Raw genomic sequence first — 25190 nt, forward strand, 5'->3', positions numbered from 1 at the left:
AGGTTGGAGGACTGGTTTTCCTCTACTAGGAAAGGTTGGAGGACTGGTTTTCCTCTATTAGGGAACAGGCTCATTGACTGGAATAAGTTGCTGAAGCTGAGTTCAGTCCTTGCCATAGTAGGGAAGAGCTTAGAAATGTGCAAAACATGTGGCTCAGACTGTACCCAGAGCTGGCCTTTGAGCTCGTGTTGCTGATTCAGAGGTGGTAGGCAGATAAAATGAAGTGAAAATAAGCAATCCTTTCTTTGCCTCTGGTGTTTTAATGTATATATATTTATTTCACACGTCTGTACTTCCTGTAGATGAAAAGAAATCCTGTATATATTTTCGGTTTTTTCCTATTTCTGCTTGTCGGGTCTCTCCAAACTCCAAGGAAAACAGATGGATGTCCAAGTAATGCCTTTATCATCTCCAGAGTTTGTCATCCCCTATCAGGCCACATCAGCTGCAGATCCTGCTCTGGAATCTCAGGAATACCTGGTCAATGCAGCCTTTATTTTGTCCTCTCTGACATCTCGTGTGAAATGTGCTGTTGGTGGGGGCAGCAAGGCCTTGGCTGGCTGGGGGAAGGGTTTGTAATCAGTGATGGAGGCAGCTTTGTCAGGGTGCTTGATGGCTTCGAGTAGGGTTTTTAATAGACAGATTAGACAGCTAACAGGTAAATGTCCAGAGTTATTCACAAACACTGGGTTAGTCAAAGTGGAGGCTTTTTGAATGGAGAGCTTTGTTCAGGATTTCCTTGAATGAGAAGTAAAGCTGTGCTGGTGAAAGGGAACTGTTCTGTCTAGATCCGTGCTGGGCTTATCTCTCTTGTTTAATGTGATATATTTTAGCAGAACCAAAGTTGGTTTGACTGTTACTGGCAGGAATGGTGCCTATTTGCATATTTACTGGCTTCTGTGCTTCTGGATGTGTCAGCAGCCTCTGCTCCTTCTCACTCAATCTTATCTCCCCATTCCATTTCAGGAAAATATTCCTGCAATCTCCTTCCCCCGCCCCAGCCTTGGAGTGTGCTTTGAGGTAACAGGGGTTGTGTTTTCCTTCAGGAAGGGGCTGTGCTGTTGGCTGGAGGTGGCTGCAGGCGTTGGCTGTCAGGCCATTTTTCTTCCCTGCCATAATATAACTTATTAATCATTACGTTCATGGAATCACAGAATCATTTAGGTTGGAAAAGTTCTTTAAGATCATCGAGTCCCAACTGTTCCTCCAGCGCTGCCAGTTCCACCAATAACCCGTGTCCCCAAGTGCCACATCTGCACAGCTTTCAATCCCTCCAGGGGTGGGGGACTCCACCACTGCCCAGCCCTTTCCATGAAGAAATATTCCCCAATATCCAACCTAAACCTCCCCTGCACAACTTGAGGCTCTTTCCTGCAGTCCTGTCACTGGGAGAACAGTCTGACCCCTACCTCACTCCAACCCCCTTACAAAGCACAAGATGTACCCAGATTACATTCAAAATCTTTGTTGTTTTTGTCTTGTATTCCTTCCTGTCCATATATTTTGGAGTATTCCAAGTGGCAGGTGATACAGTGAAAGGAGATCTTGCACAGCAGAGCTTTGGTGACTAATGGCAGCTTGTCTTGAAAGCCAAGCAATTGCTCCTGGTGTGGTGGCTGAAACTGTTTGTGTGGAGTTACAGGAGGGTATTTAGGAGCATGGAAAAGTCCAAAATCCCCAAACTCAAAAGAGTGAATAAAACACTCTGAAGGTTGGGCTGTGATGTTTTAAAAATGGGGAGGGAAGGCTGAAGAGGGACAAATTCAGGTGTAAATTACTTTGCTTGGTTCCCACCCTGAAAGAGGAACGTGTTACGGGGAGGAATGTTCTGTCTGTGCTTGGGGGTGTTGGTGGATGAGAAGCTCCAAGTGCCCCAGCAGCCCAGAAATCCCCAAACCCCCATCTCCTGCATGGGAGGGAGTGTGGTCAGCAGGGCAGGGGGATTCTCACCACTCAGGTGAGACCCCACCTGCAGAGCTGCCTCCAGCTCGGGGGTCCCAGCACAGGAAGGACGTGGAGCTGCTGGAGCAAGTCCAGAGGAGGCCCTGGAGATGCTCCAAGAGCTGGAGCCCCTCTGCTCTGGAGCCAGGCTGGGAGAGCTGGGGGGGTTCACCTGGAGAAGAGAAGGATCCAGGGAGACCTGAGAGCCCCTTCCAGGGCCTAAAGGGGCTCCAGGAGAGCTGGAGAGGGACTGGGGACAAGGGATGGAGGGACTGGACACAGGGAATGGCTTCCCACTGCCAGAGGGCAGGGTTATTGGGATAGGGATATTGAGAAGGAATTGTTGGCTGTGAGGGTGGAAGGTTGCCCAGAGAAGCTGTGGCTGCCCCTGGATCCCTGGAAGTGTCCAAGGCCAGGTTGGAACACCCTGGGCCAGTGGAAGGTGTCCCTGCCCATGGCAGAGGGTGCAATGGGATGGGCTTTAGGGTCCCTTCCAACCCAGACCCTAAGTTAGGGCTCTGATGCTTCCTTGAGGACACTGAGTTGAAGTCTCTCTTTTCAGCTGACAGACAGTATTTTAAAACATACCTTAAACCCCCCCTGGCAGGTGCTGGATCAGTCCTTGAAACATGTCCAACTTTTCGTGGCTTTACAATCCAGTTTTTACTTATTTCAAAGAATAATTGCAGTGTGTCTTGCTGTGCTCACGTTGTGCAAACAGACAACGTGGGCCATATAAAATGTGGTGTAAATCCTAAAGTAAATGGAGCATTTCCTTCCCACTGAGCTAAGGAACAGCTCTGATGTTGGAAGCAACACCTTGGAGGTAAACTCCCAAAAGTTTGTTGGCTCCTGTCTCTCAAGGTAACCTGCAAGTACTTCTTGGAAGGGTTTTATCCTTTTTGGCTTTGATGGTGTTATAAAAAAAGATAAATATATAAAAACGAAGCCCAAACCCCCTCAAGTCTGAGTAGTGCCAGTTGTTCCTTCCTTGCTTTTCTTGCTTGTCAGCTTTTAAGGTTGAAAAATTTGCCTGAAGATTCTAGGTTTTTTTAAAGGGTGATGTTGGTCATGAAAATATTAACCTTATTTAGAGGGATACAACACAAGAATTTACAGTTTAGTGGTGATTGACTTGATTTTTCTATTCTGGCCGTGGTCGTGGCTCGAAAACATGGCTTGTAATTTAAAACTAGAGCAACTGGAAGACATGGAACTCCTGTGAATATAAAGCCATATATTTACTTCAGCTTCCCATGGGGATTGCTGCCCTTTCAGTTACTCAGTCGTGGGCTGAGCAGGGTGCCCAGGACTGCCCTGTATCCCCAGGGATGATCCTGTGAGCTGCAGGGACTTGGCTGTGCTGCCTGAGAAACCTGGGCCTGAAAGCAGCATCTTTTAGCAAAGGTGCTTCTCTGGATTTTTCCAAAAGGCCAAAAAAAAAAAAAAAATCACTGCTATCAAACTTGTCAGGTATCATTTAAAGAAAAAAAAAATTCCAGCTGCTGCTGGAAGTTTTTTACACGGCAAAAATATCTGTTCACTCAGCGTTTAGTGCACCATCAGTCACCTGAATTCCAGAGCCCAGCTCTCAGCTCCAGGAGCTGTTCCAGGTGTGTCAGCATCACTTTTCACATGCTGCTGACAGAGGAGAACAGGTTTTTCCCAACAAATGAAAACAAATGTTATTTTGCACTTTAAAGGTGAAGTTGGAGTGTTTTATCCTTCTGTTCAATGCAGTATCTTTTATGCTCCTGTGTAAAATTTGGGTTTCGGTGATGCCCTGACTGAGATCCTCTGAGGGAGGACATACCCAAGGGCACGATGCACTCAGACACTGGAAGGGGTTTTTACTGGATGTAGGAAAAGAGGCACATTAAAAGGAGAAAGGGCAGTGACCCCACAAGTTGGAGGTTGGAACAAGATGGTCTTTAAGGTCCCTTCCAACCCAAACCACTGTGAGATTCCGTGATTCTGTGAAGTCCATTGGGACTGGGGCCTGGCTGATTGGGTTGCAGTGTTTTGGGAGCATAATTAGCATTCGGTGCTAGACAGAAGTAGCAAAATAGGCAGAAACTTTGGATGCCATGATGGGATCCCAAAGTTTTTGTGGGTGAGGATGTGCTGTGTCCGAGGCCAAGGGTGTTCCAATGAGGGAGGTCTGCATGGCAAACACATCCCTGTTTTTGGGGGCAGACTTGTGGGACGTGGAGGAAAGGAGCGACAGGGGATGTGTGTGGATGGTCACGGTCCTCAAACAAAAGAGTGTCTGAGCCACCAGCTGGGGCCTGGAAAAATGTAACAGATCCTGAGCTAAGGGGCTCTTCCCAGAGAGGGAGGCGGGATGGGGCTCTGTGGGCAGGGATCCCTCTGCCTGGAAGGGGGGTGAGCTCACCTGAGGGGACACCTGGGTATGGAGCAGGGCTGAGACCATCCGGGGTGATCCCAGCCAGCCTCTGGAGCAGTGGGAGAATCCAAGGGGAATGTGCGTCACGCCGTGTGGATCCTGACCAACTTCAGCCTGTGCTGGCAGGGGATCTGTCACGCATGAAAATGCACAAACCTCTGTCATCTCTCTCTCTCTCTCTCTCTGTGTCACTATTTCGTAGCCAACAGCAGAGGGCTGAATGTCCACTCCAAAATGATGCAACTTGTTTGTGGAGGCCTTGAGGCGTTTTTCTTTCCCAGAGCATGACAAAGGTCAGGGCTCCCAAAGGCACTGGGGCATTAGGTGAGAACAGCAGCCCAGTTCACATGAGCACGGGGTGTTTGAGAACAAGCACCACGAAGTTTCTGGTTAAAACTGGCACTGCCACGTTGTCGGTTCCAGAAGAGACCCAGGGAAATGTTTCATATAAGACAAAAGAACTGCACGAGTTATGTGACAGGGTTGCTTTAGTGTTCAGACTGAATTATTTTCTCTGGGTAATCAGATAGCATTCAATTAAAAAAAAAAAACACCAACAAACCAACAAAACTAGGCTGACCTTAAACAATGTTTGTTCTTTAAAAAAAAGTCAATATTCTTTTTCCAAGTTAATGAAGTAATTAACAGTGATTGATGACACATGTACTCAGCTATTTTATGCTGGGAGACCAGATGGGTTAGGCACAGCTAGTGACCAGTAATTTTGATTCTTTGTCAGAAGGAACAAAAAGTTCAGATGTGGCTCCAACAGCTCAAGTACGTGAAGAGAAAAGGTTTTTCTCTCTGCCTTTGCCTACCTGAGGATCTGAAAAACAACCCCAGGTAAAGAACTGGTTCCAGTCAGGGAGGTGAGCTCCCTGGCACTGAAAATGTTGTCGGGGATTTTGGATGAAAAGAATGCAGAAACATAGAATCACAGAAGGGTTTGGGTTGGAAGGGACCTGAAAAACCACGCGCCCCACCCCTCTGCCCTAGGCAGCACTGCCCCTCACTGCATCGGGTTGCTCCAGCCTGGCCTCGAATATACCATTTTTAGTCACTTCTCAGTCAAGTGTTTAAAAGGAGTTTTGATTTCTCTGCTGCTGAGTGAGTGTAGCCAGGGTGATCTGCAAGGAAGGAGTGAAGAAATGGGACACACTCCCAGTATTCACTTACCTTCTGTCAGGCACTGCTTTCAGCTCTGATTTGAACTCTTTCAAATGCAGAAATAGTAGGATGGAGGAAAAACATGGAATTGGGAAAGAAGAGGGCTTCAGAAAAAGCCAAGGCTCTAGATTTTTATAGGTAACTCTGCCCAATTTGTACCGACTCCCAAGGCTTCAGTAGCAGCTGGAACAGGCTCCCGAGGCAGACTTTTATCCTTTCTCCCTCCCACGCGGATCCATCTGTGAGACTGCTTGTTCTTGCTGCTCTTGCTGAGAAACTGGATGGAGCTCAGAAGCATCCTGCTCTTTCAGACCCTCTGCCAGAGTCTTGCTAGTCAAGGAGGGCTCTGTATTCCTGCAAATCTGCCCAGGCCCAGGTTTTACACACACTCACTTGCATTTCTGAATCTGCAGCTCTTCCTGCTCGACTCCAAAAGGAAAAAAAATACTTCCAAGCTGTTGACCACTTTAAATTGGAGCTCCCACGGAGTGAACATGAGGTGGTATTTCCAGACTTGCTGGGGATCTTTTGTTCTGAGTCTTGGATGATGCACTGGAGGGTTTCTAAGTCCACTTCTCACCCACTTGGTTGTTCCCAAAGTGTTTTTGCTTCCGTTTGTGTTCAAGATACCTGCCGTGGTTTCCACATCAATAAAAGGAGAGAAGAGATCTGCCCAGTGCTATTGCTAGTGGTGTGAGACCTGGGGGAGTGTAAATCTTGTATACTCCTTAGCAAGGAGGGAGAAGGGCCACAAAACTTTTGGGGTTTCAGGTGTCTACCAGAAGATTTAAGGATTTTGCTCTTAGGCTGTGGAGGCACCTTCAGCTTTCAGAGCAGCTCCAAGTGTTGGTCAAGGTGGTGCTCTGCAAAAGATTCTGTGGGAGATACCATGAGGGATTTTGTCCAAGGAGCCCTTGGTTTAAAGCTCACTGAGCAGAACTGGCAGAAATGCTAACTGTGTTACTTCTATATTAACACTGAAATGGGTAAAGGGTGTCTTCCCTTGTACTGACATGTCAGTGTCCCCATGTTTTCAGTTTGGGCCAGTGCCTCAGTGCTTGGATTTACAGAGCTAAAGCCACCAGAGATCAGTCTGGGCAGCTGGCTTTGGAACACAACTGGAAAGAGCCTGGGAAAGGCAGCCTTACTCAAAGAATCTGCGTGCCCTGGAATCGAGGAGTGGAGTGTTCCTTGACAATGAGAAGCAAGAGGATATGACACTGCAGAATGCAATTTTTCTTGCTTATTTTTATAGGGAATTTCTGTTACATGTAATTAGATTAATTATTTCCATCTAGGTTTGCTCCCCCTGAATAGCTGTGGATTAGTTCCATGTTAATAAAGTAGCTCATAATTAGTTAATGGTGTCTTGCCATTTGTGGCTGTTGTTCATTTTGTTTTCTTTTCATGTCTGACAGTGACTTCAGTGCATGTATAGCACTGCTTATATTGCACAGACTTGCTTAGCAAGCCACTGCCTGGAATAATAGCAGGATTGCTCCAAAGGAAACTACCAGGGACTGTCGAGTAAGGGATTAGAGTTCCTGGAGGGACTGCCCAAATCCAGAGGAGGTATCGGTTGGTCCTGAAGTCTCAGCGCACACAGACTGTAATTTAACACTTGGGAAGATGTGGTTAGAGGTGAAATCTCTGCCTGAACACTCCCCACAAAGCCTGTCACGAGGTGAGGATGTTTGGTGTGAGCACACCGGCAATGAACCTGCACAGTGCGTGTGTCCCACACTGTGGGAGTTTCAGGGAGAGGTGGAAGCACAGTGTTTGTTCTGCTCTATGTGAGAATCACTTGTGGTGGTGGCAGGGAAATGTCAGCATTTGCTAAACAAATGCACTGGGGTTGATTCCTTGAAGTGCTGGGGTTGATTCCTTGAAGTGCTGGGTAATGAAGTGGTTTGTGCCTTTAAGTGCCTGTGCTGAGCTTTTGATCTTAAAGGTTGGTACCTCTGGTTTTGCTGCTGCAGGATAAGGGCAAGGAAATAATGAGTTTAGTAAAGATGGGATGTCCTGGGAATAAGGCCTGGACTGGTCAGTCTGGATGCACTGTGACATGTACATACCTGGCATTCTCTTGCTGGGAAGCTGTTTGGAACAGCTGGATTAGGCTGGGTTTGCTTTTAATCCTTACTCCCACGGTTCTAACTGTCCTGAAGGCTTTGTGTGCTCACACTGGTGGTGCTCTGTCCCTCTTCCATGAGGATACCCCAGCACCTCAGGGATACTTCCCCATGCCGGTTCATCCGAGTATTTTATTGAACTTGCCGAGTGCAGGTGTGCTCACCACTGGTGTGGAAACTGTGGGGGCTCTGATGTGGGATTTCAGTGCAATGTAGGAAGTTATACGGAGTAAATTTTCCAGGATTACATCCCCTGGGAGGCGTTTCACAGCAGGACGTGCACGTGCTGACTCTTCTCAAACACTGTCCTGAGAGCCAGTGACTTGTCTCCTGGGTTTCCTGGCCTCCTGCAGAAGCACTTGGTGTTTGTCCTCTTGTGTTTGCCCTCTTTCCTAAGAAGTTTGTGCGTTTACTTCTGGAATTCAGGAGAACTTTTGCTCTTCCCAGCCCCCCCAGGTCAGAGTTTCTCGGTGCAGCAGAGGAGGAGCAGGACATGCAGAGAACACTCTTCACCTTGGCACCTTTTCCAGTACCTTCCCTCCCTCCCGTGTCCACCCAACCTCTCTCCCTGAAAAAGAATGGGAAGAACTTCCAGCTCTGAAACAAACAGGAAAGCAGAACAATCAGTGATTTGTCTGCATCACTGCAATACCTTTAAGCCATCTCTGTCTGGGCTGCAGGTTTATAAGCTGCTTCACCTGCACGAGGAATTGGTACCACACCTCTGGGTCTTTTTCCTTGCCTTTTTAAAACTCTTGTGCTGTGTTTTGGAAGAGGAGGGGGAGTGTCTGGCTTTGCACAAAATATTCATGGTTTTGGGGGAACTGGGCTGATACAGCTGCAAATTTGCTGTTCTATTTTTATTTTCTATTATTCTCCGGTGTTAGAATTTCTCTTCTGGCCACAGCTGAGCATTAAGCTGATGGTGGATTTTACAGTGCTGTTATTCCCACAGTGTATTTAGAGACAGAAACACTGACTTCAGAGATTCAAACTCTTTGAGGGGATGATGTTTGAGGTTTTCAAATATATTTTCTGGAAGAGGTCTGAGTTGAAACTGTAGTTGAAAACCAGCACTTCTGGGAGTGGGCAGTGCTTGTGAGAACTGGTCTCCTGGGACGGATCCACTAAAACTGTGTTCTGCTGGAAAACCAGGAGTTGAAGGGATGTTATCAGTGGGTTGTGTGGATCCTCAGGACTCCTGCCACTGGTTTTGTCATCTTGCAAAGTGGTGGCTGCAGAGATATGGTCCCTGGCAAGAAGATCAGCTCAGGAGCCTGTTCCACTCTGCCTCTGCCCTAAGTCAAGCTTTATTGAGAGCAGAGGATGGGGCTTGGAGCAACATGGTGTAGTGGAAGGTGTCCCTGCCCAAGGCAGGAGGTGGAATGGGATGGGCTTTAAGGTCCCTTCCAAGCCAAACTGGTCTGGGATTCTAAATAAAGGTGCAGTCAGTCATTCTGTGGTCACGGTCCATTGTTTTCAGACAGCTCTGAGCCTCTTCCTTGTCCCCTCCTCTTTTCACACAGACATCCTATATTGGCAGTATTTTATAAACAACCCCTGTAAAGCAAGGGCAGCTCTTTTTTTCTCCCCTCTGGTTAAAGTTCAGGATCTGTTGTCAAAGGAAAGATTTAATCAATAAGCTCTGACAAAGGCTCTGCCTCTCTTTAGGTCGGTCTGTGCTGCAGCCATGGGTTGTTTGCAGGCTGTGCCTTACAAGGGGGAATCCAAGGAAACATCAGGATGATGTTGGCATCTTACACAGAGCATGTGGGGTTAGACTCAATACTGTTTGCCTGCAAATGCAGCAAGGGACATAATTTGGGGGAAAAATTAATGATCTTGTTATCAGTATTTAATCAGCAGTGCCAGGTAGGAGAAGAGGTGATAGTGGTTTTTGGAAGATGATGTTTGCATGGCTTTTGGAGACCAGACCCCACAGTTCTGGAATGCTGCTAGAGGAGTTCCAGGATGTGGAAGGTGTTCTAGCATCCCTTCTACTGCTGTTTTCACAGAGCTGGCTTCGTTGCCCTGCTAAAACAGCATCTTCTGCAGTGTTTCCACGTCTGAAAGGCTGAGCAGGTCTCTCCAGACTTGGACTAAACCTCAAATCACAGCCCTGTGTGTAGAAGGAACATGACTTACACTGTGTTTTGAGTCAGCAGGCGCTGGGACTTGTTTAGCTGAGGTTGTCAGTGATCTGTGAGCTGGCTGCAGTGATCTGTGAGCTGGCTGCAGTGCCAGGGGTGTTGGTGGTGTGTCTGAGGGAGAGGAAGCCAGGTCATCTATAGTTTGTGGTCCTGGAGCAGCTGGGCTGACTCAGCTTGGAACAATCCTGAAATGTCACCCTTAGGCTGAGATTTTTATCTCTGCTGAAGCACCTTGGCTCAATTTAAGCTCTGGAAAAATTGTAAATAAAGTTCTATCATAACTGTAATTACTGGTTGCTGCACATCTGTACTTGTGATGAGCAGAGAGGCACATCTGGAATGGGCTGGGAAGAGGAAGGGGAATATTCATACTGTCAAAGAATCGGAATGTTGAGGGGTTGGAATGGACCTGAAAGAAAACTGGAGGACTACTGACATTTCCTAGGTCACGTGTATTTTGTCTCTTAACGGTTTCTAGATGCCTGGTGGGGAAAAAGTGCTTTTGGAAAGTGTGTGGAGGGAATAGTGTCGTAGTGAGTTGTGGAGCTGTGTTGTGTGTGTGGTTTTGGGGGCCAAGCCTGGTCCTGAAGCTGGAGAAGAGGACAGTGAGGGACCTCCTGTTTTAGGGAGGTGCTAATCAGTTTTGTGTTCGGAGCCATGTGCCTTCTCCCTATCCCTATCCACCTTATTCCTGCCCACCTGTGTTTAGGTGGTTTGTTGCCACAGGTGATGACCCAGCCTGTTGGTGAATTTGCCACTGTTTTCTTCCCAGCTTCTGGAAGAAGCAGAGAGAATCTCATGGAAGTATTTTAAGCCAATACATCCAGCCTGTGTGGGTTTTGGGAGCGTGTGCTCTCAGGTGCTCCCTGGCAGAAGCAGGCTCAGATAAATAGGCATTAAGTGGTTTCTTGTGCTCCTGTTTCCGAGGTTTTTTTTTATTTTGAAAAATCCAGCAGGGCCCAGACTCTGAAATATTCTCCTGCTTGATCATCCCAGCCCTGTGTGCTACAGCTGGTTCAATGAGTGTGTTTTACACCCCTGCTTGTCTCAGCCTGCCCTTGGTTCTGCTCGGCCTTTCTGCCCCAGAGTCCTGACACACGCAGATCCCTCCCCTGGATGCTCTCCCGAGCCCTTCCTGTGCTCTGTGCCTGGGGAAGGACTCCATGGGAAGGGCCAGAGCTGTCACTATGTGCCAGTGCTTGTTGTCTGCCAAGGACATCGGCGTAGCCGATCCCGGGAGGCAGCGGGATGAGCGCCGTGCTCCCGTGGCAGCAGTTCCCTGTCTGCCTCCTGGAACCTGAGGTGCCCCCAACCACCCCCATCAAACAGGGCTGCGACCCTTCTGCCCAACCCCGTTGGTTCCGAGGTTCCTCCTGAGAGGCTCGTGCTGCTCTGAGCACACCCATGCCCGTCCCATCCCGTCTGGTGGCCCTGACCCAGTCCTTGCCTGAGGAGCTCGCAGGGAATGTGCCTCTGGAATGATGCTCAGGGTGGATGGACACTCTGTTCTTCTGTGCAGGCCAGAGGTGATTGCCCTGGTCCTGGAAGGCACTGGAGCAGAAGTTGAACAAACTCTGGTTTGTTTTTCTTTTTAATCTTATTTTATTTCTCTATTTTTTTAAAATGAGATAATCTCCTTGGAAAACCCTCTGGACCTGCAGATATCCGAGGCATTGGGTTACACAGCGTTTTGCTTCCCCTGATTTAAGAAGTGTTTTCACTGAGACAGTGGCAAAGTGATGAGTTGGCATAAGAATTGTTGCAGGTGGGGACTGATGGTCTCTTTGGAAATGCCTCATTGGTCTGCATTGAGATCAGAGCAAGGGGTAACCAAAAATTAGGGTTTGAGGGAGATAAGTTGGGCCATGAGTGCTGTCTGTGTCCTGGAAAGAATCACAGAATCACAGATTGGTTGGGTTGGAAGGGATCTTAAAGTTCATCCAGTCCCACCCCTTCCCACACCTCCAACTACACCTGGTTACTCCAAACCCTGTCCAGCCTGGCCTTGGACACTTCCAGGGATGGGGCAGAAGTAGGAACAGGTAAACTGGGGATGCTGTCAAATGGATTTGGTGCCACTGCTTCAGTCCAATTTCCTTGGGAAATGAACCTGCCTCTTCCCACTATTCATGCTCACATTTTCATCCTTGTGCTGTGAAAATGAGGAGGCAAATCTGGTGACACCATTGGAAATCCTTCTTGTCTACAGCTGAGATTGCTTCTGCTCTCCCAGTACCTGCTGGTCTGATGGGAAATAAATCATGGTAATGTCTTGCTAATGCCTGGTCTAAGCTGACCTGACTGTGCAACAGGATGTGCAGATTAATGGAACTGGAAGATCTTGAACATTTGGGATGGCAGAGGCTTGCAGGGATTAGAAATGACATTTAAGTGATTTTCTCTTGAATTTGACTCATAACATGAAGGCACGTTCCAGGTCCCTCAGAATGCAGGATGGAGCTTGGAGAGTGTAGTGCTGAGACACTTGGGCTGGAGAGAAACAGCCAATTAAAGAGGTTTTTTAATGAGGTACAGCAAGGAAGGCCTTGTGTTCAGCAGCATCTGCCGGGGCATTATTCTGCATATCAGGGAAGGAACCTTGGGAAGCCCATCCTGAGCAATGTGGTGATTAGACGTGGTTTTGGTGCCTTCTTGAAAAGGAGCACACAAACCTGGGTGTGATAGGAGCTCTTCCAAGAATAGATGGCACTGCTTGGAATGCAAGGGCACAGCTAAACTCTGGGCAGCTGCTCATTGTGCAAGGCAGGAGGAGTTCCCATCCCGGTGATCCCAGGGCTGCTGGAGGGCACCACTCCTTGGGATGTGCTGCTGGAGCAGTTTGGGGTGAGCAGAGTCAGCTGGATCCCTTGGGATGGGTTAAGGAGCTGGGTGCTGCCAGGGGTGACCTCATCCCTGTGGTGGGCTGGGGAGCACTGGGTGTAAACTGGTGATGCCTGGTCAGGGCAGGAGGAGCCTCCTCTGGGTGCTGCCTGTTCACACCTCATCCCTGTATCCAGGAGAGGTGGGAGCCTCTGAGCTGAGGGATTTTTGGGTGCAAAGAAGGGAAATAACCCTTGTTGTCACATACTGTGCACAAAGGACACAGTGAGTTTAATCTCTTTATTGGCTGGGAGGGACCAGTGGCAGGTGTGGTAGACCAGAGCAGAATCCCTGGGAAACCCCGCCTGGAAAACAGGGATATTCGAGAATCACGGAATCCCAGACAGAGCAGAATCCCTGAGATACCCCACCTGGAAAACAGGGATGCTCAGGGATCACGGAATCCCACAGTGATTTGGGTTGGGAGTGACCTTAAAGCCCATCCACCTTCCATAGACCACGTTGCTCCAAGTTCTGTCCAGCCTGGCCTTGGACACTTCCAGGGATGGGCAATACTGGATGTCACTTGGTGTGGTGCCAGAAAACCCCTGAATGCCCCCAAAGTGAACGTCAGTGTGTATTTATATTTTTGGGGGGCAGGAGTACTCAAGGTTGCTGACTCTGTGGGTGCTTTCCCTCTCTTCTCCCTCCCTCCCTCCCTCTAATACACAGCTTAAAAATAATTAGGAATGGTGGATTTTTTTTCCCCCCCCGGGGCAGGATGAAGTTGCTGCTTAGTAATCTGCTGGAGGCTTGGGTAGAGTGGGAGTGGAATTGATTGTGTGGGTTTTTTTTTCCTTCCTGCTCCAAGACCACTTCTTGGCACCGAGGGATTTTTCTTTCGGCTTCTTTGGGGAACAGATGCATGAAGCACAGTTACCACTCATACATATGGCTTTTAAAATATGGAAGCTGTTGGACTGAAGTGGCTTCATATGGTGCTGTTGGAGGATGAGAATTAACACGGAAGTTTGGGTTTTTAGGACTTGAATGTTGAAAAGTTGGGTTTTGAATTGTTGGGGTTTTTTGTTTTGTTTTGTTTTTTTAAATAATGTTAAATGCCAGTCTGCATTTTTTCTGATTATCGATCAAAATAACATTTATAACTCTGAAAATTACTCTTTCTGCAACTTTTAATGACTAAAATAGTATTGGAGTTTAATCTAGGGGATAAATAAGTTATACAGTGTGTAATTTAAATGGTTGTTAATCTTAATTTGCTAACATAGACATCTTTTTCTTTAATTGCAGGTTCCCATTTTAAAAGCCATTAGAAGATATTCTGCCACCCTCTTGGATTACTTCCCATACAACTCAGCATGTCACTGTGCCCTGGATTTTATAAGGTGGCCATGATTTAATCCCCACTTCCAATTCCTATGTATTGGTGAAGCTTTGGAGCTCTTTTGAGCTGCTCTTACTCCGTGGAACTGATCTCGAGTCCCTTCTCCCAAGGACTAGACACTACCAGCAATGAGCTCCCAAAGCCATCCAGGTAAGGGCAACACCACCTGGAATTCCAGCCACGACCCCAAAACACAGGGTATTTGCTGCACCAACAGGCCTTTTGTGCTGTTGAAATGATAACCCAGACCCTCTCCCTGTTCCTCCGCTCGGTTTAAAACTAAAACTTTGTGTGAGGGTGGAAAATGCTGTTGCTGTTACCAGAGTTACAAGGAAATCTTACCATTTCGGGTTTCTAACTGCTCTAAAATTTAGGTTTCTGATTGTGGCGTCACTGGAAGCTGTTGGAGTTTTTCTGAGTCATTAACCAGATGTTTGATTTGTTAAATCTATGCTGATGAGCCTTCAGGATATGGAGTGTACCTTTAAGGAATGGGCACGGTCCTGCTGGTGTCTTTATGGAAATTTAAGAAACTCTTTGACTTTTAAAGTACTTTTTAATAGGAAAGAATAACTTTGCTGGAACAGGAGTCAGTTGATCCACCTCACTGTTGTCTGGGGGATTATCCCCAACGTGTCTTGTAATTTAAGACCCGATTCATCACTACAAAATTGGGCATTTCTGTCTGTCAAGAGGATCTGTAGCTACTCAGTTACCTGCTCTTGAGCTTAAAGGTGCCTCGTACATCTGTATTTAGTGAGTTTTGGGTAACTTTGTGTTAGGCAGAGCTTTGTGAACTTTGGGAGAGGAATTTTAATTATCCTTTGGCTGTGTCAGTTTATGGTACAAAAAATGGCTGCTGGGAATCAAGTAATCCAACAACAACCAGGCACGTGGAAGGACTTATTTAACTCTGCCTCCGAGAGATTACTTTGTGACTTCATTTTAATCAGGTTTGGGTTAAGAGTTAAATAAGACTGAAGTGTTAGAAGCCAGCAAACAGCTCCTAAGTCTTAAGGAACTGCTTGTTTGTGGGCAGATAAATCCTGCAATAAATAAGGATGCTGGAGCTCCCAAGCAGCAGTGTTAAATCTCACACTCTCCTAGCAACTGGAACGAGTTTCTAAGTCTCTGAAATGATCAGTGTTATCAAAAAAGAAAAAAAAACAAAAATCTGGCCTCTACTTCAATTTTGTAGATTTTGAAACTATGAGGAGTTGGGAAACTTAAGTATACCTGGGACACCTCTTGCAAAGTGATGTTTTTCAAGAGATCTGTTCTTCAGAGAATGGATAATTGTTAGTTCAGTATTTTCCTGTCTCACTTTGGGGTGAGACTGGGGAGCTGTGGCCACCTGCTTTCGTTGTGGTGGGACACCTCAAATACCTCCCTGTATTCCAAACCCAGCCATGGATATTGCTTTGCTTCTTAAGGAGCAGGCCTCCAGATATGTGGGAAGTGGTGATACCTTCCTGGTTGGGTTGTGTTGATGGAACCCTGCTGCTGATTTCTCTTGCTTTCCTTTATAATTCATCATCTACCCCTTTTTTGTCCCGACTCTGCTGGTTCTGCTGCTTTGGCTCAGTGTGTCTGGAACACTAAAAGTCAGTTCGAGTTTCCTTTTTCTAACAACCATGTCTACAGTGGTCCCATCAAAACCCAGGGATGTGGCAGCTCAGCAGGATTGCTCTGGACACCCTGTGTTCCCCTGGGTGCTGGATTCTTATTTTGGGTTGAAGTTCTCCAGTTCATCGTGGTGGTTTTTCCCCCCCTGCCCGGTGTTCTTAGGGCTTGTTTCTCTTTTAAGAGTCAGTTTTATAACAAGGAGCAGAAATATTTCCCAGCCCTTGACAGAGATGACATCTGGGCTTCTTATGTCAGTTGTGATAGGGGTGTTGATTATACAGCTCGAGGTAATTATTCCTAATGATGTGCATTGTTTAAGGGATGGCTCTGGCTTAACTCGAGAGCCTATTAAACCTTGCTTCAGTGGGTACAAGCTTTCTTCTCTAATCTTCTCCAAACCCAGCACTAATGGGATGTTTTAGGAACTGTGCCATAAAGTTGTTGCAGGGTAGATGAATGAAAGTGGTTTGGGGGTTTCTTTCCTGTGCTTTTTCTTCATTGTCCTTTCAGTCCTGTGAGAAGTGTTGGGTGCTGAGGGCTTCTCACGGAACAGGGTGAAGAGATATGGAGAAAACTAAGTTGGGGGAGAAAAGTGTGACTTCTTCCCCCATCACTGCCCCTTTTGTTGTGTTTTGGAGTGAGATTTCTCAGAGAACAAGGAGCAGCTTTTGGAGAAGCCGAATGCCCAGGTGGGAAAAGTTAATCCTCAAGAACTTCGATGGGTGAATCACTCTGTGCACAGAGTGAAGACCTTGAGCTCTGTTTCCTGGGCTGAAGGCTCTTTCCATGGTGTCCTTCTTGAATTTTGGGTTAAGACCAGCAGCTCTTGTGAGCTTGACTTGCCACAGAAACACGTGTGGAGCAGGAGAAGCTGGTGGGGTGCTGGTGTCCCTCTTGCCGCAGAGGAACAATCAGCTCCCGGCAGGTGTCGGGGAGGTTTTGGAGATTCCTGGGCAGGAATGGGAGTTGCTTTGGGTGGGAAAGGGGCTGAAACTGGAGAGTGAGGTGACAGGAGGATGGGCTTTTCCCTGTGCTGTGCAGACCCAGCCAAGACCAAGCTCGGAGGTATCACCTGCCCTTTGGCTTTTGGCAGAGGAGCCGCCGCCTCTTCCAGTGCTGGAACAAAGCTGGAAAAAAACCACGGAAATTCTACTACGAAAGCTCAAGTTGCTGCAAAGTATAATTAAGAAAATTAGGCTAATTAAGATAACATTTAGGATTATGACAAAGCTTGGAGGGGCAGGGGAAAGTGTGTTTAGTTTCACTCCTTAACCTGTTGGCCACGATTTAAACTTGCCTTATGTAACCCGTGGTGCTGATGGTGCTCACCTTACCCAGGCTCACTGGGCTGTGAGTATGTGGGGGGTTTTTTACAGGCTGTTTTTTTGAGCTTTGAGGTTTTTTCCTCTCTCATTGACCTTAAATGATTCCTTGCAGTCTCCTTCTCCCTCCCCTCTTAATTTTCAGTGGCTTGAGTTTCGCTCTCATTTGCTTCTTTAATCAGTAAAGATTGTTCTGCTGATACTGGTTATACATAAAGATTAGTTTTAAAAACCCAAAACACTTAAAGTTAATCACTCAACTGATTTGTATTTGTTTAAAGTTCACTTTCCTTTGTAAAAGCTGCAGATCTCCCTGTTCAATGGAGCATTTTGTGTATGAAATGTTATCTTGCAGGAATTAGCCAGTCTGAATGCAAATGCTCCATCCTTTTTTTCCGGAGCCACTCTTGCAGAGATGCAAATTTCAGCTACATTTTGCAGTGCTGAATGTTTGATAATTAGGAATATTGAAGTTTGAAGAACGTGCTTGCCTGGCTGGTAGGGGAAAAATCTGCAGGGGGATCATTAAGACTGAGAGGAGACACCGGGAAAGCTTGGTGTGATCACACAGCGCTGGGAAAAGGAGTCGGGGAGTCACGTGCTGTGATTTGCTGGGCTGATAAGGACTTTTGTACAGGGTTTTATCTGCACAAAGCCACTCTCCTTTCATATTCCACGGCTCAACGAGGCATGGAAAGCCATTTCATGCAGCACACAGAAGAGCTTTCCCCGTGAGCGTCTCCAGCGTTTTGCACCGTGCAATAAATATTTGATGGGTTCTCTTTTGAAAGATTAAGAAGTTTCTGTGGAGATGCATTTCAAAGCGGCTTTAAATGACACTGACCTACTTTCTGGCAGTAATGGGTCTGTCTGTGTAAGTTATCTGGGGGCAAGAGTGTTCTTTCAATAAACAGAAGGACTGCGGCGGTAAATTCCAGCCGTCCTTTGGCAGGTACTCGGTGGCTGTGCTCTGGAAGAACACCTGGACTTGGTGTATCATGGAATCATAGAAGGGTTTGGGTTGGAAGGGAGCTTAATGCTCATCTCATTCCATCCCCTGCCACGGGCAGGGACCCCTTCCACTAGCCCAGGTTGCTCCAAGCCCCGTCCAACCTGGCCTGGGACACTTCCAGGGATTCCTGCTTCTCCCCACCGGTCTGGTGCTGTGGGTCATTGCTGCTGGATAATTCTAGGCTTGGGCATTCAGGCTCCTGTTTACAAGTAAGTCATTGCTATGATGACTGCAGGTCCAGCCTTCTTCTCTCTGGTGCTTTCTTTAATTGGAAATACAAGGATTTCTCCAGACCTGTCCTCTTCCCACATTGCCACATCTGTGCTTCCTGGGAAGCTGAAGTTTTAGGGAAAAGTTCCAACTGCTTGGCAGGCCCAGCAGAGGTAACAGGATGGTTGTGGATTCCCCATCCCTGGAAGTGTCCAAGGCCAGGTTGGAGGGGGCTTGGAGCAACCTGGGCTTAGTGGAAGGTGTCCCTGCCCGTGGCACTGGATGAGCTTTAAAGTCCTTTCCAACCCAAACCAGCCTGGGATTCTGTGAAATAAATGCTTTGCACTTGTTGATTAAAACTTTGAGGTTGGCTGTGGAGTAAACTCAGCAACAAGCTCTGGCAGAAGAGCTGCAAACCTGTGTGGGTGGGAACTGGCCATGTCTCCATCCACTTCTCTTTCTTAGACCCACGACAGGACACCTACTCCACCTGCATTCCAGTTCTTCCGTACGTGGGGGCTGAGCCTGTCCTGGATTTCCTCCAGGAACAGTGTCATTTTAAGGACCTTGAAAGTTTTAAGTCTGCTCCCATGAAACCTGTGAAGTTTTCACTTTCTGGAGCATCAAATAGTTGGGACTTTCTGTACAAGGGTTTTATTGTACCCTCAAAAGAGAAGAATTGTTTTGTGCTTCAACTTGGGGTTCAAGTTGAAGTTCCTGCTAGGTCAGTGTCCCTGCCAAGTACATTCCTCTCATTTCTGCTTTTTCTTTAAATGCAGTTCTTGCACTTAGGAATTCTTTAAAAACCTGTTTCTAAAGGAAGTTTTTCAGCCTGTGATGTGTCCTGCAGTGCAAAGATGAGAAGCAGGTACTTGTGATGAGAGGCAGAGAACTCTGGATTATTTTGAATGAGGTACAGGGTAGGAAAAGGATATAAAAAAGGTCATACTTTTAAAGTCAGGTGATTCTGTAATAATGTTTGAGATAGTCCTTGGAATCTTGTGTCTCAGTTGGAAAGGAGACAAACCTTTTTCTATGCGGTTGCTACATTTTTGTTACTCACTTTTAGTCAACCTCAGTTTGACCTGTATCTCATCTCTGTGTACCTGCCCAAATTACATTGGTTACTGGGCTGAACAAGGATTTCTGGGGGTTTATTTTGAATTATTCAGCTTGTGACCTTCATGCCAGGCTCTCACACTGATGAGGTTTCTTGGGGTGCCCTTGATGTGGGCAGATAATTGGGACAGAGCTGATGGAGAAGGACCACTTCAGTCATCCCACTGATTCTGAAACTGATATGAGAACAGGGGCAGAAAATCCACTTATTCCCAGAGGGATGTCAGCCATACACAGCATTTTTCATCCTTTAAGTCTGGGAATTTGGCTGTCTGGTACCTGTGCTTTGGCAGGTACTGCAAAAGGGAAAATAGGGCCTTATTTCTGAGAGCTCTTGGTCAAACTCTGCTGAAAATGTTTTTAAAGTTGTTTCCATGTAGGACCCCAGGGAACGGCTGGAGCTGTGCCAGGGGAAGCTTAGGCTGGATCTCAACAAAAGGTTCTTCCCCCAGAGGGTGGTTGGCACTGACCAGGCTCCCCAGGGCAGTGGGCACAGCACCAAGGCTGCCAGAGCTCCAGGATAATTTGGATTATACTTTCAGGCACAGGGTGGGATTGTTGGGGTGTCCTGGGCAGGGCTGGATGATCCTTGAGAGTCCCTTCCAGCCCAGGAGATTCCATGGTTCTGTGAGTCTGTGATATTGTTGGGTCAGGAAGAAGAGTGAGAAGCAATTGCAGTGACACTTCTTCTTTTGGTGCAGTTTTTAGTATATTTCTTCATCCTTTAACATCTGATTTTAGAGTCAGAAAACAGCCAGGAGTGAGTGAACATGGCATAGCAGGTGCCTGACTGGAGAAGGAAAAATTGTGGATGTGTTAGTAATTCTCCCACCCTTCAGTAAAGGCTTTGGGATCCCTTTCTCCCCGGAACGTGCCAGATACCAGGAATTTCCCCACATACTTTTATTTATTTATTTAATTATTGATATTTAGACCCTTAAGGAAGGGCTTTGAAGTGCACTGACACCTGCAAGGCTTGAGCTGCCCCGTGGGGTGGTCAAACCCCTGAGAAACGGGGCATAAAATTTATCATTCCTTTAAGAAAACTTAAAATTAATACTTCAGCACATCTTTGAAACGTCTTGTTTCTATAACTCAAATTGAGATACTGTCATTTCCTGGGTTATTGGGGGAAATCAGATGCCCTTGTTTGCCTGGAGAAGCTCAGCAGCTCTCTCTCTGTTCCCCCTGGGAATTGCTTTGGCTAATCCTTGATGGGCTGAGGTGCTGAAATGTTGCAGCAGGTTTTTAGCCTCTCCGAAGGCTGATATTAAACTTCCCACCTATTGAAAGGTGAATTCCAGACAGGAATAACCTCAGGTGGGCTTTTCTGAGATCGTCCTGTCTCAGCTTGAAGGTCCCACCGTTGGCACTGGTTCTTTTGGGTGTTTTCAGGGGCCCACGAGCGTGTTTGGGATTCGGTGGGGAATCGTTCATCCTCCTTTGAACCCTGGCACCACAGGCTTTGCCAAGGAATCCACAGGCTGGGATTACTCTTCCCAGTGTTTGTAGCTGCTCTGCTCAACTTTGATGTAGCCACACCAGGTTTATTTTGAAGGCGTGAATTCCAGGGTGGGAGTAGGTTCTGCCAGGTTGGCTGTGCAAGGTCAGCCTGGGGAGACTGGGAGCCTGTGGATACCTGGGAAAGGGGGGAAGGTTGTGGCAACACCGTTAAAATACCGTCTGAACCTCTAGTCATGCGTGATGGGGATTTTTTTTTTGGGGGGGGGGGAGGGCGGATAAATTAAATTTTACTTTATGAGTAAATTTTACTTTATCAGTCCCGTTTTTTTCCTTTCTGTCATTTTGCTTGTACCAGGGGTTGAATAATCCCAAATAATTCCTTTGACTTAACCCTGAACAAGCAGTTTTTTGCCAGTGCCACCTTCTCCAGAAGAAACTTCCAACCACGGGCAAGGAAGAGTTGCTTCCAGTGGAGAAAACTCTGTGGCAGGGCTGGGATCAGGATGTTGAAGAAATTGCAGCTGAATTCAAAGAAATAATTCGTTAACAAAAAAATAATAAAAAAAAAATCAATCCCGGCCCTTTGACTATTCTGGAATCTCTGCCCTCGTGTTGTTTGCAACTGTTGTGTTGCCAAACCACATAAATAGCTTTCTGGAGCACACTGGAACTGGAATGGGAGCGAGGTCTGGTGTGGGAGGGTTGAACTGCCAGCCTTGGCTCCAGGTGACCCTTCTGTCCTGGGAGGCAGTGGGGCAGCCCCGAGGGCTGGGGGGGGGGGCTGAGCACCCACCTCTGCTGGCTGCTCCCTGGCTCCTGTGGTTTGACTTGTTTTTAACAGGTGCTGCTGTCCCTGAGCTCCCGTGGATGACTCTTTGCAGCTCCTGAGCAGCAGCCCCCCATCCATGCGGTTGTTTGGCCGGGAGGTCGCTCCATCCAAGCCGGGAAATTGGGAGCAGCAGCCGGGAGGGGGAAAATGCTCCCTACCCTGGGTTGTTCGCTGAAGGATCTGAGGGCGGGTGGTTTGTGAACTACTTTTGTAAAGGTAGTTTTGATCAATTGACAGTTCTTCAGGCAGGAAGCCCTTAAAGCCTGGTGATTTTCAGGGAATCCATTGAGAGTTGTGTTTTGCTCTTCTGTGTCAGCACTCCAGACTCACACTGTCTGCTCAAACAGACTTAACCCCTCTGTTAACCGTGACCTTTATTTTGTGCTGCCTATAAAAAGAAACAGGTTAAAACTCTTTTCACTCCTGATCTAGAAAATGCTTGAGCTGCTCCTATGGGAAGACAGAAAAACCTGAACTAGAGCAAGCAGAATCACAGGATATTCTGGGGTGGAAGGGACCCACAAGGATCATCGAGTCCAGCTCTTAAGTGAATGGCCCGTCCAGGGGATTGAACCTGTGACCCTGGCATTATTAGCACCAAGTTTTAACCAACTTCTCTGGTCAAAAAATAACCCACAACAGTAAAAAGACCATACAGCAAACTCTGAAAGTCCATCCAAGTACTGAATCTTTGACGTCTGTCACTTTAGGAAAAAAAAATCTCTGAGACTTCCAAGAACTTGCTTTATTCTAACTAAGGTGCCACTGGTCTCACAGGACCCCTGCCAGGAGAAGGCATGTGATCCTCACAGCTTACCAAAACCAGGAGAAGGGCTTTGGCATCTCTTCCCTGCCAGCAGCAAGAATCTGATTGGCATGAGATGGCTTTTTCCCTTCCTTTTTTTTTTTTTCCCTTTCCAGCAGGTGGAAGGCCTGTTCTGCAGGCTCGGAGCTCTTGACAGGTTTATCATGATGCCTTCTTGGCAGGTAGGGCTGGTGCTGTTCCTTCAGTCTGCATTAAACCCTTTCCTTGGGATTTTGAATTTCAAGTGGAGCTTTGTGCAGCAGCTCTTTCAAACAGGTGATGGGACTGGTGCCTCTTTTCCCCCTCTGGATCCCGAATGGCAGCAGGTTGAGCCAACCTGGAGGGTCACTGCCCCTCAGTCACCACCTCCCCCTCCCCCAAATGTATCTGAGGCAGTTTGATCTGAACAAACACAGCATCAGGTTGTGTTGACAGAGGTTTGGGAAAGCTCTGATTTAGTCTTCTCACGTATTTTCTTTTTCACAAGGAAAGTTATGAAATAGTTCTGTTCTGGCACTGCCTGCCGGTGATTTCTGAGTCCTTCTAAAGAAGCTGCTGTGGAAAAATTGCCCTCTTAATCCTTTTCTTTCCCCCCCCTCCTCTCTTTTTGATCGTGTTGGTCGTTCTTGTTGTTTTTAGCAGCTCACCAAAGCGCTTACAGAGAATTCCTGCTCCTCCTGCACTGATTAATTCCTGGCAGGGAGCACCAAGTGGCTCTTGCGTCAATAAATCGTCACAACCTTTGCTTGTCTCTGTCAGCGTAAATACACTTGGACTCCAGCAGCCCCCAAAGCGGGCCAGAGGTTGCCAATTTTGCAGCTGCGAAGCGGTCAAGTCCAAGAGTGCACGTTTGGGGTGGCAGAGCTGCTGCATCTCGGGTTACAAACCCCCTTCCCCCCCCTTAACGTTTTGGCTTCTGGAATTTTACTTTATCCGTAAAAATTGATTTAAACTTAGAGGATCATTTTTTCAAGTAAATTTGTTGGATTTACTAGGGGAAAAAAAAGGTGTTTGTGGCAATGCCTTTGCCATCCCACCTCAGCTGCCTGGGATGTGTTTGTGTGAGTGGGGAAGGGAAGATCCCTGGAACTCAGGGTTTGGCTGGTTGTCTCCAGAGAGCTGAGGGACCATCCCGGTGTGTGTCACTTGTGTCACTGCTCTGCTGCAGAACTGTCACCTGGCAGAGGCAGCCCAGCTTGGAGGAGCATCCCCGAGGGAACGTGGCTGTGTCTGCTCCGTGCTCTCCTTGGTTTTGGGTTCTCCTGAGTGAAGGCAAACTCGTTTCACTTCCTCACCTCTGGTGGTTTGTGAGGCTCGTTTTTGAGCTGCTTTTTTTTTCCGCTTTTTTTCTTTTTTTTTTTTTTTTTACTTTACCGGTAATTCCGATGTTTGCTTTTGTCAGGGAAACTACGGATGGTGTTGCACAAAGGAACGTGATGTTTGGGGAGTGATTGCCCAAAGGAATTGGGCAACAGTGACTTGATCTTTAGATGTTCCAGCCACCAGATGAAAGAAACTTTCTACAAAGCCCTTTGCTGGAACAACTGTTGTGCAAACCAGGTGCTGAAAGCTCATGGAAATGGGGGGAGAGGAACCTGGTGAAGGGGTGGGCAGGTTTCAGAGCTTCATTTTGGGGACACGTGGTGTCTGTATGTATTAGGTAGGAGAGAGAAACCCTTGAAATGTTGTCCTCCTGCTGGAGACACCACAGAAATGCCTGTGAGTGGTGGATTTAGATATAAAGACCTCCTTCCCCCATCAGAGTAGCAGCAGTGGGACACTTCAGTCATCACTCTGCCCTTTTAATTCCTGCAGGGAAGCTTGAGGGAGCTGCTGGAGAGGCTGGAATGATCCGTGTGCTGCTGCTTGGCAGTGCAGTCAGAGGGTGGGATGGACCCTCTTGGTTCTCCCAGACTCCAGAGGTTTCTCCTTGGAGAATGCCCTGATGGAACAGCTCGTTTGGGCTTTCTGGGAGCATCTCCCTCCTCCCACTTGCACCACTGAGCCGAAGCCTCCCCAGCTGCCCTGCCTGGAATGGAGTAGTTGAGCAGCTTTGATAAGAATATTTTATAAATAAGACTATTTCTAAAATTTAGATATATTTTCTTTTTTTTTTTTTAATTCTCCTAATCTGTATCTAAATACAATCAAAAACTGCTGGTGGAGGGGTGGGGAAAATTCCTCAACATCCCACTCATGGATGAAAGCAGCTTTTGAAAGTTACTTTTGCCAGTTTTGAGAAACCAGCTGTAGCTGCTCTAAACCAAACTGTTTGTTCCACCAGAAACTCCTGCAGATACTCTTCCTGTGCTTTGAAAAACAACCAGGGGGGTGATGGTGATGCCCCATACCCCTGCTGCAGGCAGGAGGAAGCCTGGAAGGACAGGCCTTGGTGGGGTTTGGGTCTGGAAATACTTTAAGGGGCAGGACACCTGTTTGGTGAGAAAACTGTGCACTCAGAGTTGCCTTGCACTGCCAAAGAGTGTGGCTTGTTCTCAGCCTGACTTAGGGATTTGAGAAGCTCTGTATTTTCTCGGATTTTTCATCCCGTTCCAAGTGTTGGAGCTGCAGCGTCGGTGTCTCCCCTTTGCCCTCCTCCGCCTCTCTTCCATTTCAGACTGATACTCGTTGAGATCTACCTGTGTTGATCAATTTTAATGCAGAATATGTGCACAGGGTATTCCCCCAGCCCTTTTTTCCCAGTGGAGCTCGAGGCTTGAGAGTGAAAATCCATCAATCAGGCTGGGATGTGGTGTGGTTGTTCCCTCCCTGGAGCTGAGG

The 25190-nt window shown here is 47.3% G+C and overlaps 1 protein-coding gene across 2 annotated transcripts in view; it reads left to right on the top strand.

Moving 5' to 3' along the window:
• The window catches only part of HDAC4 (histone deacetylase 4), a 194080-nt gene that overhangs the window by 11946 nt on the left and 156944 nt on the right, over positions 1–25190 (top strand). For both annotated transcript variants that reach the window (XM_027667821.1, XM_027667822.1), the window contains exon 2: positions 13929–14172. In XM_027667821.1, the coding sequence (XP_027523622.1) occupies positions 14151–14172 (22 nt within the window). In that variant the 5' untranslated portion in view covers positions 13929–14150. The remainder of the gene's footprint in view (positions 1–13928; positions 14173–25190) is intronic.

Source organism: Corapipo altera, unplaced genomic scaffold (assembly GCF_003945725.1).
Source record: "Corapipo altera isolate COAL_440 unplaced genomic scaffold, ASM394572v1 354, whole genome shotgun sequence".
Taxonomy (NCBI): domain Eukaryota; kingdom Metazoa; phylum Chordata; class Aves; order Passeriformes; family Pipridae; genus Corapipo; species Corapipo altera.